Source organism: Bufo bufo, chromosome 4 (assembly GCF_905171765.1).
Source record: "Bufo bufo chromosome 4, aBufBuf1.1, whole genome shotgun sequence".
NCBI classification, from domain to species: Eukaryota; Metazoa; Chordata; class Amphibia; order Anura; family Bufonidae; genus Bufo; species Bufo bufo.
The window spans coordinates 596,653,989-596,670,921 of NC_053392.1; the positions used below are offsets into that span (position 1 = coordinate 596,653,989).

General features: G+C 43.1%; 3 protein-coding genes across 16 annotated transcripts in view; 1 reads left to right on the forward strand and 2 right to left on the reverse strand.

Moving 5' to 3' along the window:
* The window catches only part of LOC120997452 (gastrula zinc finger protein XlCGF17.1-like), a 7,882-nt gene extending 3,229 nt beyond the window's left edge, over positions 1-4,653 (reverse strand). The window contains exons 1-2 of the mRNA XM_040427531.1: positions 4,609-4,653; positions 4,313-4,415 (exon numbers count right to left, since the gene is read on the reverse strand). Coding sequence (XP_040283465.1) covers positions 4,313-4,415; positions 4,609-4,653 — 148 coding nt within the window. The remainder of the gene's footprint in view (positions 1-4,312; positions 4,416-4,608) is intronic.
* The window catches only part of LOC120999536 (zinc finger protein OZF-like), a 2,085,412-nt gene that overhangs the window by 1,193,993 nt on the left and 874,486 nt on the right, over positions 1-16,933 (reverse strand). For 8 of the 12 annotated variants that reach the window (XM_040430485.1, XM_040430484.1, XM_040430483.1 and 5 more), the window contains exon 4: positions 7,253-7,367. In XM_040430485.1, coding sequence (XP_040286419.1) covers positions 7,253-7,367 — 115 coding nt within the window. Of the gene's footprint in view, positions 1-7,252; positions 7,368-7,449; positions 7,630-7,758; positions 7,909-16,933 lie in introns of all 12 variants that reach the window. The other 4 variants (XM_040430489.1, XM_040430490.1, XM_040430487.1 and 1 more) reach the window with 1 other exon arrangement.
* Positions 1-16,933, forward strand: part of LOC120999545 (oocyte zinc finger protein XlCOF7.1-like) — a 795,896-nt gene that overhangs the window by 556,189 nt on the left and 222,774 nt on the right. The gene's annotated exons all lie outside the window — the stretch shown is intronic.

Consider the following 16,933-nt stretch of genomic DNA (forward strand, 5'->3'; position numbering starts at 1 on the left):
GAGGAGGCAAGTTCTAGACTTGACAGCGGCGAATCAATGGATGTTGTATATCTGGACTTCTCCAAAGCATTTGACACTGTACTGCATAAAAGGTTAGTATATAAAATGAGAATGCTCGGACTGGGAGAAAATGTATGTATGTGGGTAAGTAACTGGCTCAGTAATAGAAAACAGAGGGTGTTTATTAATGGTACACACTCAGATTGGGTCACTGTCACTAGTGGAGGACCTCAGGGGTCAGTACTGGGCCCTATCCTCTTCAATATATTTATTAACGATCTTTTAGAAGGCTTGCACAGTAAAATATAAATTTTTGCAGGTGACACTAAATTGTGTCAAGTAATTGACACGGAAGAGGACGGTATACTGCTACAGATGGATCTGGATAGATTGGAGGCTTGGGCAGATAAGTGGCAGATGAGGTTTAACATTAAAAAATGTAAGGTTATGCACATGGGTAGGAACAATGCAAGTCACCCGTACATACTAAATTACTAAATGGTAAAACACTGGGTAACACTAACATGGAAAAGGAGCTAGGAATATTAGTGAAGAGCAAACTAAGCAGTAAAAACCAGTGTCAGGCAGCTGCTGCCAAGGCCACTAAGATAATGGGCTGCATCAAAAGGGGCATAGATGCCCGTGATGAGAACATAGTCCCACCACTTTACTAATCACTGGTCAGACCACACATGGAGTACTGTGTACAGTTCTGGTCTCCTATGAACAAGGCAGACACAGCAAAGCTGGAGGGGGTTCAGAGGAGGGCAACTAAAGTAATAACTGGAATGAGGGAACTACAGTACCCTGAAAGATTATCAAAATTAGGGTTATTCAGTTTAGAAAAAGGACGACTGAGGGGACATCTAATAACTAAGTATAAATATATCAGGGGGCAGTACAGAGATCTCTCCCATCATCTATTTATCTCTATTTATCCCCAGTACTGTGACTGTGACAAGGGGACATCCTCTGTGTGCCTATAAAGAAGGTTTGTACAAAAACATAGAAGAGGATTCTTTACGGTAAGAGCAGTGAGACTATGGAACTCTCTGCCTGAGGAGGTGGTGATGGTGAGTTCACTAAGAGAGTTCAAGAGGGGCCTGGATGTATTTGTGGAGCGTAATAATATCACAGGCTATAGCTACTAGAGAGGGGTCGTTGATCCAGGAAGTTATCTGATTGCCTGAATGGAGTCGGGAAGGAATTTTTTTTCTCCCTTAAATGCTTCTACCTCACAGTTTTTGTCTTTCTCTGGATCAACTTGCAGGATAAAAGGCCAAACTCAATGGACAAATGTCTTTTTTCGGCCCTAAATACTATGTTACTATGTAGTAAATATATTATTGCTCATATACCACATACAGTACAGACCAAAAGTTTGGACACACCTTCTCATTCAAAGAGTTTTCTTTATTTTCATGACTATGAAGGCATCAAAACTATGAATTAACACATGTGGAATTATATACATAACAAACAAGTGTGAAACAACTTAAAATATGTCATATTTTAGGTTCTTCAAAGTAGCCACCTTTTGCTTTGATTACTGCTTTGCACACTCTTGGCATTCTCTTGATGAGCTTCAAGAGGTAGTCCCCTGAAATGGTTTTCACTTCACAGGTGTGCCCTGTCAGGTTTAATAAGTGGGATTTCTTGCCTTATAAATGGGGTTCGGACCATCAGTTGCATTGAGGAGAAGTCAGGTGGATACACAGCTGATAGTCCTACTGAATAGACTGTTAGAATTTGAATTATGGCAAGAAAAAAGCAGCTAACAGTCTATTCAGTAGGACTATCAGCTGTGTATCCACTTGACTTCTCCTCAATGCAAATGATGGTCCGAACCCCATTTATAAGGCAAGAAATCCCACTTATTAAACCTGACAGGGCACACCTGTGAAGTGAAAACCATTTCAGGGGACAACCTCTTGAAGCTTATCAAGAGAATGCCAAGAGTGTGCAAAGCAGTAATCAAAGCAAAAGGTGGCTACTTTGAAGAACCTAGAATATGACATATTTTCACACTTGTTTGTTATGTATATAATTCCACATGTGTTAATTCATAGTTTTGATGCCTTCAGTGTGAATCTACAATTTTCATAGTCATGAAAATAAAGAAAACTCTTTGAATGAGAAGGTGTGTCCAAACTGTACATACAAATAATGTCGGCATGTACTGTACATATAATGGTTTGTTCATATCACATTTATGGGCTCTAACATATACACCCAGGATATATACATTGAATTGATGCATATGACAGATACCATACAGTGACATTTAACTTCTTTTTTTTTTACTGGATATAGTTGTATGGATTACGGATGTATAGAAGCAAGATGGAGACCAAAAGGATCTGGACACATTTACCTTTTATGTTGGCAGTTTTCCCAACGTACAAATTAAACATATATCACAATCATGATGTGATCCCAGCCTATATAATAAAATAGATTCACTCACACACATAAAGGTCCATTATTAAATTACACACATGTAAGTACATACTACATATACACTTGCACAAATTACATGAATATACTGTATACATGTTGGGCATTACTCATACACATTACATGCTTATACAGTGTGTGTGTGTATATATATATCTCTCTCTCTATATATATATATATATATATACTGCTCAAAAAAATAAAGGGAACACTTAAACAACACAATGTAACTCCAAGTCAATCACACTTCTGTGAAATCAAACTGTCCACTTAGGAAGTAACACTGAGTGACAATCAATTTCACATGCTGTTGTGCAAAAAGGATAGACAACAGGTGGAAATTATAGGCAATTAGCAAGACACCCCCAATAAAGAAGTGGTTCTGCAGGTGGTGACCACAGATCACTTCTCAGTTCCTATGCTTCCTGGCCAGAGCATGGAGGCGCTACCAGGAGACAGGCCAGTACATCAGGGGACGTGGAGGAGGCCGTAGGAGGGCAACAACCCAGCAGCAGGACCGCTCCCTCCGCCTTTGTGCAAGGAGGAACAGGAGGAGCACTGCCAGAGCCCTGCAAAATGACCTCCAGCAGGCCACAAATGTGCATGTGTCTGCTCAAACGGTCAGAAACAGACTCCATGAGGGTGATATGAGGGCCCGACGTCCACAGGTGGGGGTTGTGCTTACAGCCCAACACCATGCAGGACGTTTGGCACTTGCCAGAGAACACCAAGATTGGCAAATTCGCCACTGGCGCCCTGTGCTCTTCACAGATGAAAGCAGGTTCACACTGAGCACATGTGACAGACGTGACAGAGTCTGGAGACGCCGTGGAGAACATTCTGCTGCCTGCAACATCCTCCAGCATGACCTCCATGTGATTGCCAGAGGTAGCCTGACTGCCATTAGGTACCGAGATGAGATCCTCAGACCCCTTGTGAGACCATATGCTGGTGCGGTTGGCCCTGGGTTCCTCCTAATGCAAGACAATGCTAGACCTCATGTGGCTGGAGTGTGTCAGCAGTTCCTGCAAGACGAAGGCATTGATGCTATGGACTGGCCCGCCCGTTCCCCAGACCTGAATCCAATTGAGCACATCTGGGACATCATGTCTCGCTCTATCCACCAACGTCACGTTGCACCACAGACTGTCCAGGAGTTGGCAGATTCTTTAGTCCAGGTCTGGGAGGAGATCCCTCAGGAGACCGTCCGCCACCTCATCAGGAGCATGCACAGGCGTTGTAGGGAGGTCATACAGGCACGTGGAGGCCACACACACTACTGAGCCTCATTTTGACTTGTTTTAAGGACATTACATCAAAGTTGGATCAGCCTGTAGTGTGTTTTTCTACTTTAATTTTGAGTGTGACTCCAAATCCAGACCTCCATGGGTTGAAAAATTTGATTTCCACTTTTACATTTTTGTGTGATTTTGTTGTCAGCACATTCAACTATGTAAAGAACAAAGTATTTCAGAAGAATATTTAATTAATTCAGATCTAGGATGTGTTATTTTTGTGTTCCCTTTATTTTTTTGAGCAGTGTACATGTCCCCATTGTTCGAGCTGCCAGCTTTCAGAAACAGAAATTCTGAAGTGTCAGTAAAGCCTCTAAGTACTACGGAAAGAGGGTTCATAGAAGTCAGAAGAATTGGTGATAACCCCAACCTTCTGATCAATACTGTGGGACACCTGATATCGGTAACAATTGTGTGCTAATAAAGGAAAACCTGTCAGAAAGTACAATATGTGACCCCCAAACTGCCACCACTACCTGACTATACAAGGAGTCATCAGTAGCCAGTGAAGGAGCAGAATCTGTGAGTCTTCTCTGCTTTATGTAGTGGTTACTACTCACCTGGGTGGTTATCTGTGGGAATGTCCTCTATGATCTGCCCATTACCCCTCACATACGTATCTTCAGCCTCAATATTGTTCAGACCTTTACCCAGATTTAAAAGCTGTGAAACAGAAATTGTAAAAGTCAGCAGAATGATGGAGAAGTCGTGTGGAATGTTTGATGTGACCAGAAAAGATCATTAATTACAATGACAAAAAGTGATGAAATGACAGCAGAGTTATCTGCTATAGCAGCGGTCCATGCCTATAGCTCCTCTCCTTCCTGCTGGTGGGAACACCTGCTGCCTGGTTTACCTGCTCCATAGCTTTAGGACTCCAGTGGTCCAGTCCCACAGACATCCCTCTCTCCCTTCCCAGTGGTCCCGTCTGCTGGAATAACGCTGTCCTCCCACACAAGCGGAGGCCTGCTTCCTGTCGATAATGACCTTCTCTGCCCATAGGTCATGTGCACACACACTATCTCTGGCTCTTATAGGGCCGGCATGCACGCACTCTGATCTCTACAAGCCATGGAAAGGAGCCTGATCAATAGGTTGTAGTATGCTAGTTTCATGCAAAGCTTGTTTTGTGTACAGACTTCTGCCTGACTTCTAGATTGGACCCTTTGCTGCCTGACCTGACCCTTGCCTGATCTCTATTCTGATCCTGAGCTGCTTGCCCTGACAATGGACCATTTATCGGACTGCATGTATTCTGCCTTTCCTGACCCCATGGGGCACCAGTCACTTCAAGTGCAGCAGCCTAGTGGTTCCCCTGCAACAAAGTCCAGATCCCTTTACAGGGGATAAAGTGGAGGGAAGGTGGGCACGTACAGTCAGGTCCATAAATATTGGGAAATTGACACAATTCGAACATTTTTGGCTCTATACATCACCACAATAGATTTGAATTGAAACGAACAAGATGTGCTTTAACTGCAGACTGTCAGCTTTAATTTGAGGGTATTTACATCCAAATCAGGTGAATGGTGTGGGAATTGCAACAGTTTGCATATGTGCCTCCCACTTGTTAAGGGACCAAATAATAATCATAAATCAAACTTTTACTTTTTAATACTTGGTTCCAAATCCTTTGCAGTCAATTACAGCCTGAAGTCTGGAACGCATAGACATCACCAGACGTTAGGTTTCATCCCTGGTGATGCTCTGCCAGGCCTCTACTGCAACTGTCTTCAGTTCCTGCTTGTTCTTGGGGCATTTTCCATTCAGCAAGTGAAATGCATGCTCAATCGGATTCAGGTCAGGTGATTGACTTGGCCATTGCATAACATTCCACTTCTTTCCCTTAAAAAACTCTTTGGTTGCTTTTGCAGTATGCTTTGGGTCATTGACCATCTGCACTGTGAAGCGCAGTCCAATGAGTTCTGAAGCATTTGGCTGAATATGAGCAGATAATATTGCCCGAAACACTTCAGAATTCATCCTGCTGCTTTTGTCAGCAGTCACATCATCAATAAATACAAGAGAACCAGTTCCATTGGCAGTCATACATGCCCACGAAATGACACTACCACCACCATGCTTTACTGATGAGGTGGTATGCTTAGGATCATGAGCAGTTCCTTTCCTTCTCCATACTCTTCTCTTCCCATCACTCTGATACAAGTTGATCTTGGTCTCATCTGTCCGTAGGATGTTGTTCCAGAACTGTGAAGGCTTTTTTAGATGTCGTTTGGCAAACTCTAATCTGGCCTTCCTGTTTTTGAGGCTCACCAATAGTTTACATCTTGTGGTGAACCCTCTGTATTCACTCTGGTGAAGTCTTCTCTTGATTGTTGACTTTGACACACATACACCTACCTCCTGGACAGTGTTCTTGATCTGGCCAACTGTTGTGAAGGTTGTTTTTTTCACCAGGGAAAGAATTCTTCAGTCATCCACCACAGTTGTTTTCCGTGGTCTTCTGGGTCTTTTGGTGTTGCTGAGCTCACCGGTGCGTTCCTTCTTTTTAAGACTGTTCCAAACAGTTGTTTTTGCTATCTCTCTGATGGGTTTGTTTTGTTTTTTTCAGGCTAATAATGGCTTGCTTCACTGATAGTGACAGCTCTTTGGATCTCATCTTGAGAGTTGACAGCAACAGATTCCAAATGCAAATAGCACACTTGAAATGAACTCTGGACCTTTTATCTGCTGGGATAATGAGGGAATAACACACACCTGGCCATGGAACAGCTGAGAAGCCAATTGTCCCATTACTTTTGGTCCCTTAACAAGTAGGAGGCACATATGCAAACTGTTGTAATTCCTACACCTGATTTGGATGTAAATACCCTCAAATTAAAGCTGACAGTCTGCAGTTAAAGCACATCTTGTTAGTTTCATTTCAAATCTATTGTGGTGGAGTATAGAGCCAAAAATGTTAGAATTGTGTTGGTGTCCCAATATTTACTATAACTATAACACACTTTGGAGCAGAACCATGTCAAATGTGTTCAAGAGACAAAGTGGATCTACATGTGCCATGTTTCATTGTCTGACCCAAAAATATCTGCAGGTCCCCTGTATATATGCGTCTAGTTGGTTCCTTATTCCAACCAGCAGTCTCCACTGACCAGAAAACTGTGAGAATATCCAGACGACATGCAAGGTCTATAGTTAGCTGTAATGCTGCCATCTCTACCTTTCTCATTATACAAGGATAAAACATATAATACTGGTTTATAAAACAAGACTGAACAAAAGATCTTCACAGCACTTCTACAGATCATAGGGAACTTTTCATGACACCTTATTTCCATCTATCTGATCATCATATGGAATGGTTTGATGTTCTTCTGAACCATCCTGTAGAAGAAGAGGACTAGGACATCTCTCATCCTGTAGAGGAAGAGGACTGGGAGTTGTTTTCTCTTCTTTAACTGTAGGAAAAACATACGGTGACAATTAATTTCTGACATATAACTAGTGAGAGGATGTGTGTATTTAGTCATGTCTTTTACTTGGTGGCTGGTGATCCTCCATCATGACGTTCTTGTACAGATCTTTGTATTCTTCTAAATACTCAGACTCCTCCATTGAGAAATAGACGGCGACATCCTGACACCTTATAGGAACCTGACAACACAATGATACAGTCATCACCCAGATCCCTTCATAGCGTTACTGTATAATGTCCCGGCATTCCCAGCGATGTCACCTCTCCAGTCAGAAGCTCAATGATCTTGTTGGTGAGCTCTAGGATCATCTCTCTGTTTACTTTCTCATGTATCGGGACGGGAGGTGTCGGCCTGGATATTAGGCTCAGGATTCCTCCCCGTCCTTCAGGTACCGGGGCCTGACAATGCTCACTAGAGGTCTTCTTCATTACTGTGTATTCCTGGTTATGGAGAGACGCAGTAATAAATATCACTCCATACATCTCCAGAGTCCCTCACCTCTCCAGTCATGTCCATCTGTTAGCAACATAGAGAAGATGATGTAATGTGACATCATCAGAATCTCTCACCTTTCCAGTAAGCCGGAGGAGGATCTCTAGGGTGAGATTTATTATACTCTCTGCCATCTTGTCCCCATCCCTATCCATCCTTGATGGGCCAATCAGGAGAATGATCTTATATAGAAGATATACGCTGAGCGGATCCTATATTGTAGGAACCTGAATGGAAAGAAGATGAACCGATGTAAAATCATATTAAATCCCATGTAAAATACAATTACTGGAGATAAAAAGAGGAAACACTGGAGAAGATAATAATGTGTATCAAGGCAGTTCCTCCATGTTTAGGTCAAAGCATATTACCACTATAAACAATTACAGGTCACAGCGGTAATCCCTGTATAAGGCCGAATGCACACGGCCATGAGCGGTCCGTGGTATCCCGACCTGGCATCCTGCTGAGAGTAGGAGCGCACGGCGTCATTGGTTGCTATGACGCCGTGCGCTTCATGCCGCCGCTGCACTACAGTAATACACTCATATAGATCATACGAGTGTATTACTGTAGTGCAGCGGCGGCATGAAGCGCACGGCGTCATAGCAACCAATGACGCCGTGCGCTCCTACTCTCAGCAGGATGCCAGGCCGGGATTCCACGGCCGTGTGCATTCGGCCTAAAGCTGTAATCTAGTAGATCACTTCATAGATCTAGAGCGCAGACTGCCCTAGTTCTATCAGTTGGAATGACAAGAATTAAAGGGCATCTGTCAGCAGATTGGTACCTGTGACACCGGCTGACCTGGTACATGTGCTCTTGGCAGCTAAAGGCATCTGTGTTAGTCCCATGTTGATATGTGCCCGCACTGCTGAGAAAATAATGTTTTATTATATGCAAATGAACCTCCAGGAGTAACGGGGTGTTGCCCTTTTACCTAGAGGCTCCTCCTTTCTGCACCTGCCACGCCCTTTTTACTTTGATTGACAGGACCGGGCAGTGAAAACATAATCATACCTGACCCTGTCAATTAAAATGTGAAATAGGCGTGGCAGGTGCAGAAAAAGGGGCGCCTCTAGGTGTAAGGGAAACACCCCTGTTGCTCCCAGAGGATTATTTGCATATAGTAACCCTTTCTACCCCAGGTCAGTTTTCACCTTCCTGCCCAGTTTTCACCTTCCTGCAAATCGGACATGTGTCACTTTATGTGGTAATAACTTTAGAATAGTTTTACTTTTCTAACCGATTCTGAGATTGTTTTCTGGTGACACATGGTACTTCATGTTAGCGGCAAAATTGGGTCAATATTCTTTTGTTTAACTTATAAAAAAAAATAAAAACAGTTTACAGAAAATTTAGAAAAATGCTAAATTTTCTAAATTTGAATTTATCTTCTTAAAAAACAAACAAAACAAAACTGGTAAAATAGTTATCAGTCAACATTCCCTATATATCTACTTTATGTTGGCATCATTTTGTAAATGTCATTTTATTTTTTTAGGACGTTAGAAAGTTTTAAATTTTAGAAGTAATGTTTAAAATTTTTAAGAAAATTTCCAAAAATGCTTTTTTAATCCCTAAATAAAGTGATTTTGAGGGGCTTACATATTAGAAATCACCCATAATTTACCCCATTTTAGAAACTAAACCCCTCACATTATTCAAAACTGGTGTTACAAACTTTGCTAACCCTTGAGGTGTTCCACAACAGCTTAAAAGAAAATGAAAGTAATTTCCAAATTTTATTTTTTTTTGCAGATTTTTTATGTTAATCTATTTTTTCCTGCAACACAGCTAGGGTTAACAGCAAAATAAACTTCAATATTTATTATATGATTATTCAGTTTACAGAAACACCCCATATGTGGTCGTTAACTGCTGTATGGGCACACGGCAGGGCACAAAAGGGAAGGAGCAACATATGAATTTTAGAGGGCAGATTTCACTGGGACAATTTTAAGTTGCCATGTAACATTTGAAGTCCCCCTGATGCACCCCTGCAGTAATAAAAAAAATAAAAAACAGAAGGGCCTCCTCCCCTTACCTAAATGAGTAAACGGTAGAGTAGAGTAAAATGAGTACACGGTAGTGATGCAAAACAAAATAATATTAATCCAACTGGAATACAAGAGTAAACATACAATTATAAATCCAAGGGAAAAAAACGAATTAAGGATGGGAAATGCCCCCAGTGCCATTGGGGAGGCTATTAGAAAATCCAATTACCGATAAGAGCAATTTACCCTTTTCCAATGCAAACGGCAAAGTGTAATTGCTTAACTGACGTCATAAAATCGGATCTCCATAACCACCTCAGCCCCCTTAGCTTAAACACCCTTAATGACCAGGCCACTTTTTACACTTCTGACCTACACTACTTTCACCGTTTATTGCTCGGTCATGCAACTTACCACCCAAATGAATTTTACCTCCTTTTCTTCTCACTATAGAGCTTTCATTTGGTGGTATTTCATTGCTGCTGACATTTTTACTTTTTTTGTTATTAATCGAAATTTAACGATTTTTTTGCAGAGAAATCGTTTTTTTCACTTTCAGTTGTAAAATTTTGCAAAAAAAACGACATTCATATAAAAAATTTTCTCTAAATTTATTGTTCTACATGTCTTTGATAAAAAAAAAAATGTTTGGGTAAAAAAAGAAAATGGTTTGGGTAAAAGTTATAGCGTTTACAAACTATGGTACAAAAATGTGAATTTCCGCTTTTTGAAGCAGCTCTGACTTTCTGAGCACCTGTCATGTTTCCTGAGGTTCTACAATGGCCATACAGTACAAACACCCCACAAATGACCCCATTTCGGAAAGTAGACACCCTAAGGTATTCGCTGATGGGCATAGTGAGTTCATAGAACTTTTTATTTTTTGTCACAAGTTAGCGGAAAATTATGATTTTTTTATTTATTTTTTTCTTACAAAGTCTCATATTCCACTAACTTGTGACAAAAAATAAAAACTTCCATGAACTCACTATTAGTGATGGGAAGTTCGGCTCTTTTAGGTGAATCGGTTCATTTGGATCAGCTCATTCAAATAAACCGATTCATGAATCGGATCTTCGGTTCACTTGGTCAGTCAGACTGCTGAGCTGACTCGCAAGTGCTAGCCCCGCCCCTCCCCGCCAACCAACCAATCACCGACCAGAGCTGAGGGGGCGAGGCCAGCACAGCACACTGCAGCTCTGACTCGAGTCCTCTGAGCCGTCTGTACTGGGAGTCTAAATGAATCGAATGAGTCACAAGAATCTAAAGATCCGACTCAGTTAGTGACTCATTCGATTCATTGAGTCATTCGATTCAAGAGCCGTGAGTCACTAGAACAGGTTACACTGAGGCTGTCGGCTCTTGTTGCAGCAGTGATAAGGAGCAGAGATAAGAGAAGGGACAGAGGACACAGAGTTTAGATTACAGGATGAATTACATTAACCCTTTAGAATCAAATTGGCTTCCCAGGAGATATATATGTTAAAGGCATCTCATGTGAACCCACCCTTAGTTATACAGCTACTGAATGAGATGCCTTTAACATATAGATCTCCTGAGAAGCCAATTTGATTCTAAAGGGTTAATTTAATTCAACCTGCAATCTAAACTGTCATCTGTCCCTTCTCTTATCTCTCTGCTCCTGTCCCTTAACCTTATCACTGCTGCAACAAGAGCCGACAGCCTCAGTGTAATGTGACCTGTTCTAGTGACTCCCGGCTCTTGAATCGAATGACTCAATGAATCGAATGAGTCACTAACTGAGTCGGATCTTTAGATTCTTGTGACTCATTCGATTCATTTAGACTCCCTGACCCTGTACTACTCCGAGGACTCGAGTCAGAGCTGCTAGTGTGCTGTGCTGGCCTCGCCCCCTCAGCTCTGGTCGGTGATTGGTTGGTGGGCGGGGAGGGGCGGGGCTAGCAGAAGCAGCTCTTCCACTCTAAGATCATATTACTGACTCCTCCCGAGTCCCTCCCTCAGGCTCCTGACCTGCTGCCAGCGTGAGGTGGTGAGCTGAGCATCTGCATTCATTGTCTGTCTGCTGTGACTGAGAAGAGCCGTTTCAAACGGATCGGATCATTCAAGTGAATCGACTCCTCCGGTTCACTGAACTGAATCGATTCAAATGAACGATTCGTTCATGAACCGGACATCACTACTCACTATGCCCATCACGAAATACCTTGGGGTGTCTTCTTTCCAAAATGGGGTCACTTGTGGGGTAGTTATACTGCCCTGGCATTTTAGGGGCCCAAATGCGTGCGAAGTAGTTTGAAATCAAAATCTGTAAAAAAAATGGCCGGTGAAATCGTAAAGGTGCTCTTTGGAATGTGGGCCCCTTTGCCCACCTAGCCTGCAAAAAAGTGTCACACATGTGGTATTGCCGTACTCAAGAGAAGTTGGGCAATGTGTTTTGGGGTGTCTTTTTACATATACCCATGCTGGGTGAGAGAAATATCTTGGCAAAAGACAACTTTTCCCATTTTTTTTTATACAAAGTTGGCATTTGACCGAGATATTTATCTCACCCAGCATGGGTATATGTAAAATGACACCCCAAAACACATTGCCCAACTTCTTCTGAGTACGGCGATACCACATGTGTGACACTTTTTTGCAGCCTAGATGCGCAAAGGGGCCCAAATTCCTTTTAGGAGGGCATTTTTAGACATTTGCATCCCAGACTTCTTCTCATGCTTTAGGGCCCCTAAAAAGCCAGGGCAGTATAAATACCCCACATGTGACCCCATTTTGGAAAGAAGACACCCCAAGGTATTCAATGAGGGGCATGCCGAGTTCATAGAAAAAAATAAATTTTGGCACAAGTTAGCGGAAATAGATTTTTTTTTTTGTTTTTTCTCACAAAGTCTCCCTTTCCGCTAACTTGAGACAAAAATTTCAATCTTTCATGGACTCAATATGCCCCTCAGCGAATACCTTGGGGTGTCTTCTTTCCAAAATGGTGTTATTTGTGGGGTGTTTGTACTGCCCTGGCATTTGAGGGTCTCCGCAATCATTACATGTATGGCTAGCATTAGGAGTTTCTGCTATTCTCCTTATATTGAGCATACGGGTAATTAACGGCACAGATTTCTTCATTCGCATTGATCAATGTGGAGGAAAAAATCTCTGCCAAAAAAAAAAAAAGGAGGGGAAAGGCGTCTGCCAGGAGCTCCGCCCAACATCCATACCCACTTAGCCCGTATGCCCTGGCAAACCAGATTTCTCCATTCACATCAATCGATGTGGATGAATAAATCATTGCCGGGATTTTTTATTTATTTTTTATATATACAAAGTGTTTGCCAAAGCATATGAACACCGCCGCCTCCTCAGCTCATATGCCTCGGCAAACGTATCTTTTACTGCAGAGGAGAAATCTCGTCTTGCAGCGTCGCATACACCGACTTGCGTGTAATCTGACAGCAACGCAATGCTTCTGTCAGAATGCACATCAGTGCTGCAGCTAGTCGATCGGTTGGTCCACCTGGAAGGTAAAAAAAACAAAAGAAAAAAGAAAAAACCAGGCCGCAACGCAATAAGTTTTATTAACTTTATAATAACTTTTGAACAGAACATATAAACTTTTTTTTAACTTTTTTAACTGAACGTTAACTTTTTTGCTTACTGGTGTTTTTTCTTTTGTTTTTACCTTTTATAGGACAAACCTCTCCTTCCCCATGGGACAATGTGCAAAGCGCAAATCGCCCAAAGATGTGGCGAAGTACATTATGCACTTTATCCCAGGTGAAAGGAGAGGTTTGCAGCAGCTATGAGTAAAAGGGCCCTAATAGCCCTGTGTGCCTGTCCTGTGAGATGCAATCCCTATGCTAAGTGTACCTGTGTGTGGTACTTCCGGAAACACTCTCCAAAGCATAGGGCAGGGTGGTCAGGGCAGTCAGGACAGAAATAGCGGGTGTCACGCCTTATTCCACTTCTGCTACAGACACGACATCTTTTTCGGGGTGACGGTTGGGTTGAGGTACCGGCAACGACACTGGGGAAATGTCGCTCGTGTAGACGGCTAACTACACTGGTGGTTGGGGCCACGGAACCTTCTGGATACAGGAGGTTCTCTTAGATCTCTTCCTGAAATTTGAGGAAGGGTCGTGTTCTCCCAGCCTTACTGTAGAGAACTATTATATGCAGCCAATTGAATTAAATATACAGACACCTTCTTATACCAGCGTCTGGTGCGTCGGGAAACTAAATACGGAGACAACATCTGGTCATTGAAGTCCACCCCTCCCATGAGCAAATTATAGTCGTGGACACAGAGGGGCTTTTCAATGACACGGGTTGCTCGCTCAATTTGTATTGTCGTGTCTGCGTGAATGGAGGAGAGCATGTAAACGTCACGCGTGTCTCTCCATTTCACCGCGAGCAGTTCTTCGTTACACAAGGCAGCCCTCTCCCCCCTTACAAGACAGGTGGTAACGAGCCGTTGGGGGAAGCCCACGCGACTAGTTCGCGCGGTGCCACAGCAGCCAATCTGTTCTAGGAACAAATGCCTGAAGAGGGGCACACTTGTGTAGAAATTGTCCACATAAAGATGGTACCCCTTGCCAAATAAGGGTGACACCAAGTTCCAGACTGTCTTCCCACTGCTCCCCAGGTAGTCAGGGCAACCGACCGGCTCCAGGGTCTGATCTTTTCCCTCATAGATCCGAAATTTGTGGGTATAGCCTGTGGCCCTTTCACAGAGCTTATACAATTTGACCCCATACCGGGCGCGCTTGCTTGGGATGTATTGTTTGAAGCCAAGGCGCCCGGTAAAATGTATTAGGGACTCGTCTATGCAGATGTTTTGCTCAGGGGTATACAAATCTGCAAATTTCTGATTGAAGTGGTCTATGAGGGGCCGAATTTTCTGGAGCCGGTCAAAAGCTGGGTGGCCTCTGGGATGGGAGGTGGTGTTGTCGCTAAAGTGCAGGAAACGCAGGATGGCCTCAAATCGTGCCCTGGACATAGCAGCAGAGAACATGGGCATGTGATGAATCGGATTCGTGGACCAATATGACCGCAATTCATGCTTTTTGGTTAGACCCATGATGAGGAGAAGGCCCAGAATTTTTTTTAATTCGGAAACTTGAACTGGTTTCCACCGGAAAGGCTGGGCATAAAAGCTTCCCGGGTTGGCGGATATAAATTCAGTGGCATACCGATTTGTTTCTGCCACGACTAAGTCCAAGAGCTCCGCAGTCAAGAACAGCTCAAAAAATCCCAGGGCCAAACCGATCTGAGCTGTCTCAACCCGAACTCCAGACTGGGTGGTGAAAGGGGGAACTACAGGTGCGGCTGAAGTTGGTGACTGTCAATCAAGATTTGCCAGCACCTCAGGGACTCTAGGGGGTCTACGGGCCTGTCTGTGCGGTGGCTGCGACGGGGTAACTATTGCACGTGCCACCGTACCAGCTTGAACTGCCCTTCTGGTGCTCGCCACTTTACCATGTTGTACGGCAGTGCTGGTACTAGGTCCAGGGAGGGCTGCGCTGCTGGTGTATGCCTCACCACGTGATCCGACAGTGCCAGCCCCACTCTGCTGCTCTTGAAGCGGATCCTGCGCAACCTGTGGTCTAGCGACACGGGGCCGGGTACGCCTGGTGCTATCAGGGACCTCAACCTCCTCGTCCGAACTTTGGGTCAGACTGCCACTGCTCTCTACAGGTTCGACGAAAAGGACCAGCAGAGAAGCCATTTAACACATCATATTTACAAATATAATGTGTTAACTGGCTTCTGATTCGATTTTTTAAAAATCATCAGCTTGCCAGCGACGATCATTGGCTGGCAAGCTGATGACGTGACCCCCCTCTAACTTTTGCCGGCCCGCGATGCGCATGCGCGGGCCGGCTTTGAGCGAAATCTCGCGTCTCGCGAGATGACGCATATAGGCGTGACTGTGTGCAGAGCTGCCGCCTCCGGAACGCGATCCTGCGTTAGGCGGTCCGGAGGCGGTTAAGATTGCTTCAATTATCGCAAGATGAGCTGTTTCTTTTTCTTTCTCTTTCGTATAATACAGACTCTGTCAATCGCGGCTAAAATCGTGGTGAAGCTTCGATCTTGTGATCATGGATTATTATCAGTAGCCAGCCGTTAATAAAATCGACCACCAGTCGGTTTGCTTACATTCATTTCAGATGATAATTTCCTACGTCTCTTTCAGTATTGCATGGCCATGCTTCAAATTTCTGACTCTTTATGAATATCCCATCGATACCAGACGCGTTTCGAAATAGATCCCCATTTCTTCCTCAGTGGGTTTGTTCATATTCAAGAGTCCAAGACCTTATATACTTGTCCGTTAATTGCTGGGGTGGATCCCAGCAGATCAAGCAAAGAACGCAACACATGGGTCAGGGGTGGGCCAGCAAGTACTCACCACCTTTTTTCTTTAAAAAAAACGCATTGCGGTAATAATGCGTCTTTGATGCGATTTATTCCGCATACATGCGTTTTTTGGGAAATAGTTGCAGAATATCATATTAATAACAACCAATGTTTCTAAATCGCAATCCCACTTTTAGATTTAAAATAACAATTAAATACAATATATTGCACATAAATTTGGACACTGTAACTAAAATCAATATATGCACATATACATCACTCAGTGTAGATGTTGATGTAAAAAAAGATTGACTCTCCATCTTTCTCACGTGCATTATCTAAAATATTCTCAGGGTAATTCTTACTTTTGAATCGATCAATCCTCTTTATTGCTTCCTCCTCAAAGGTGGTATTGTCGGTACAGTTCCGTTTGATACGACGAAGCTGACCAACCGGAATATTTAGTAACCACCTTGGGAGGTGGCAACTTGTAAAGAGAATGAAACTGTTTTTCGCTGTTGACTTCTGATAGGTGTTACACACAAATTTGTCTCCCTCTACTTTAATTTGTATATCTAGAAATTCGGTGTGATCTTTATTAATGTTTGATGTAAAAATCAATCCATCTGGATTGACATTGATGTTTTCCCAAAAAGTTTTCAGGTGGGAATCCCCACTGTTCGCAAATATTGAATGAGGCTAAAAATGAATATGCCTCACTGATATTTCAAGATACAAAATGCGTAAGGGCCCACCGTGAAAGGGGGGTGGGGAAATATGCTCATTAATATATAACTTTTAATACGATATACAATAAAAATACACCATGAGGATGCATCAACATACATACATATAAGGGGTCCAACCAAGGCACCCCAATTGTCACGGCGGACGTGCACTCAGACTCACAGATAAACCA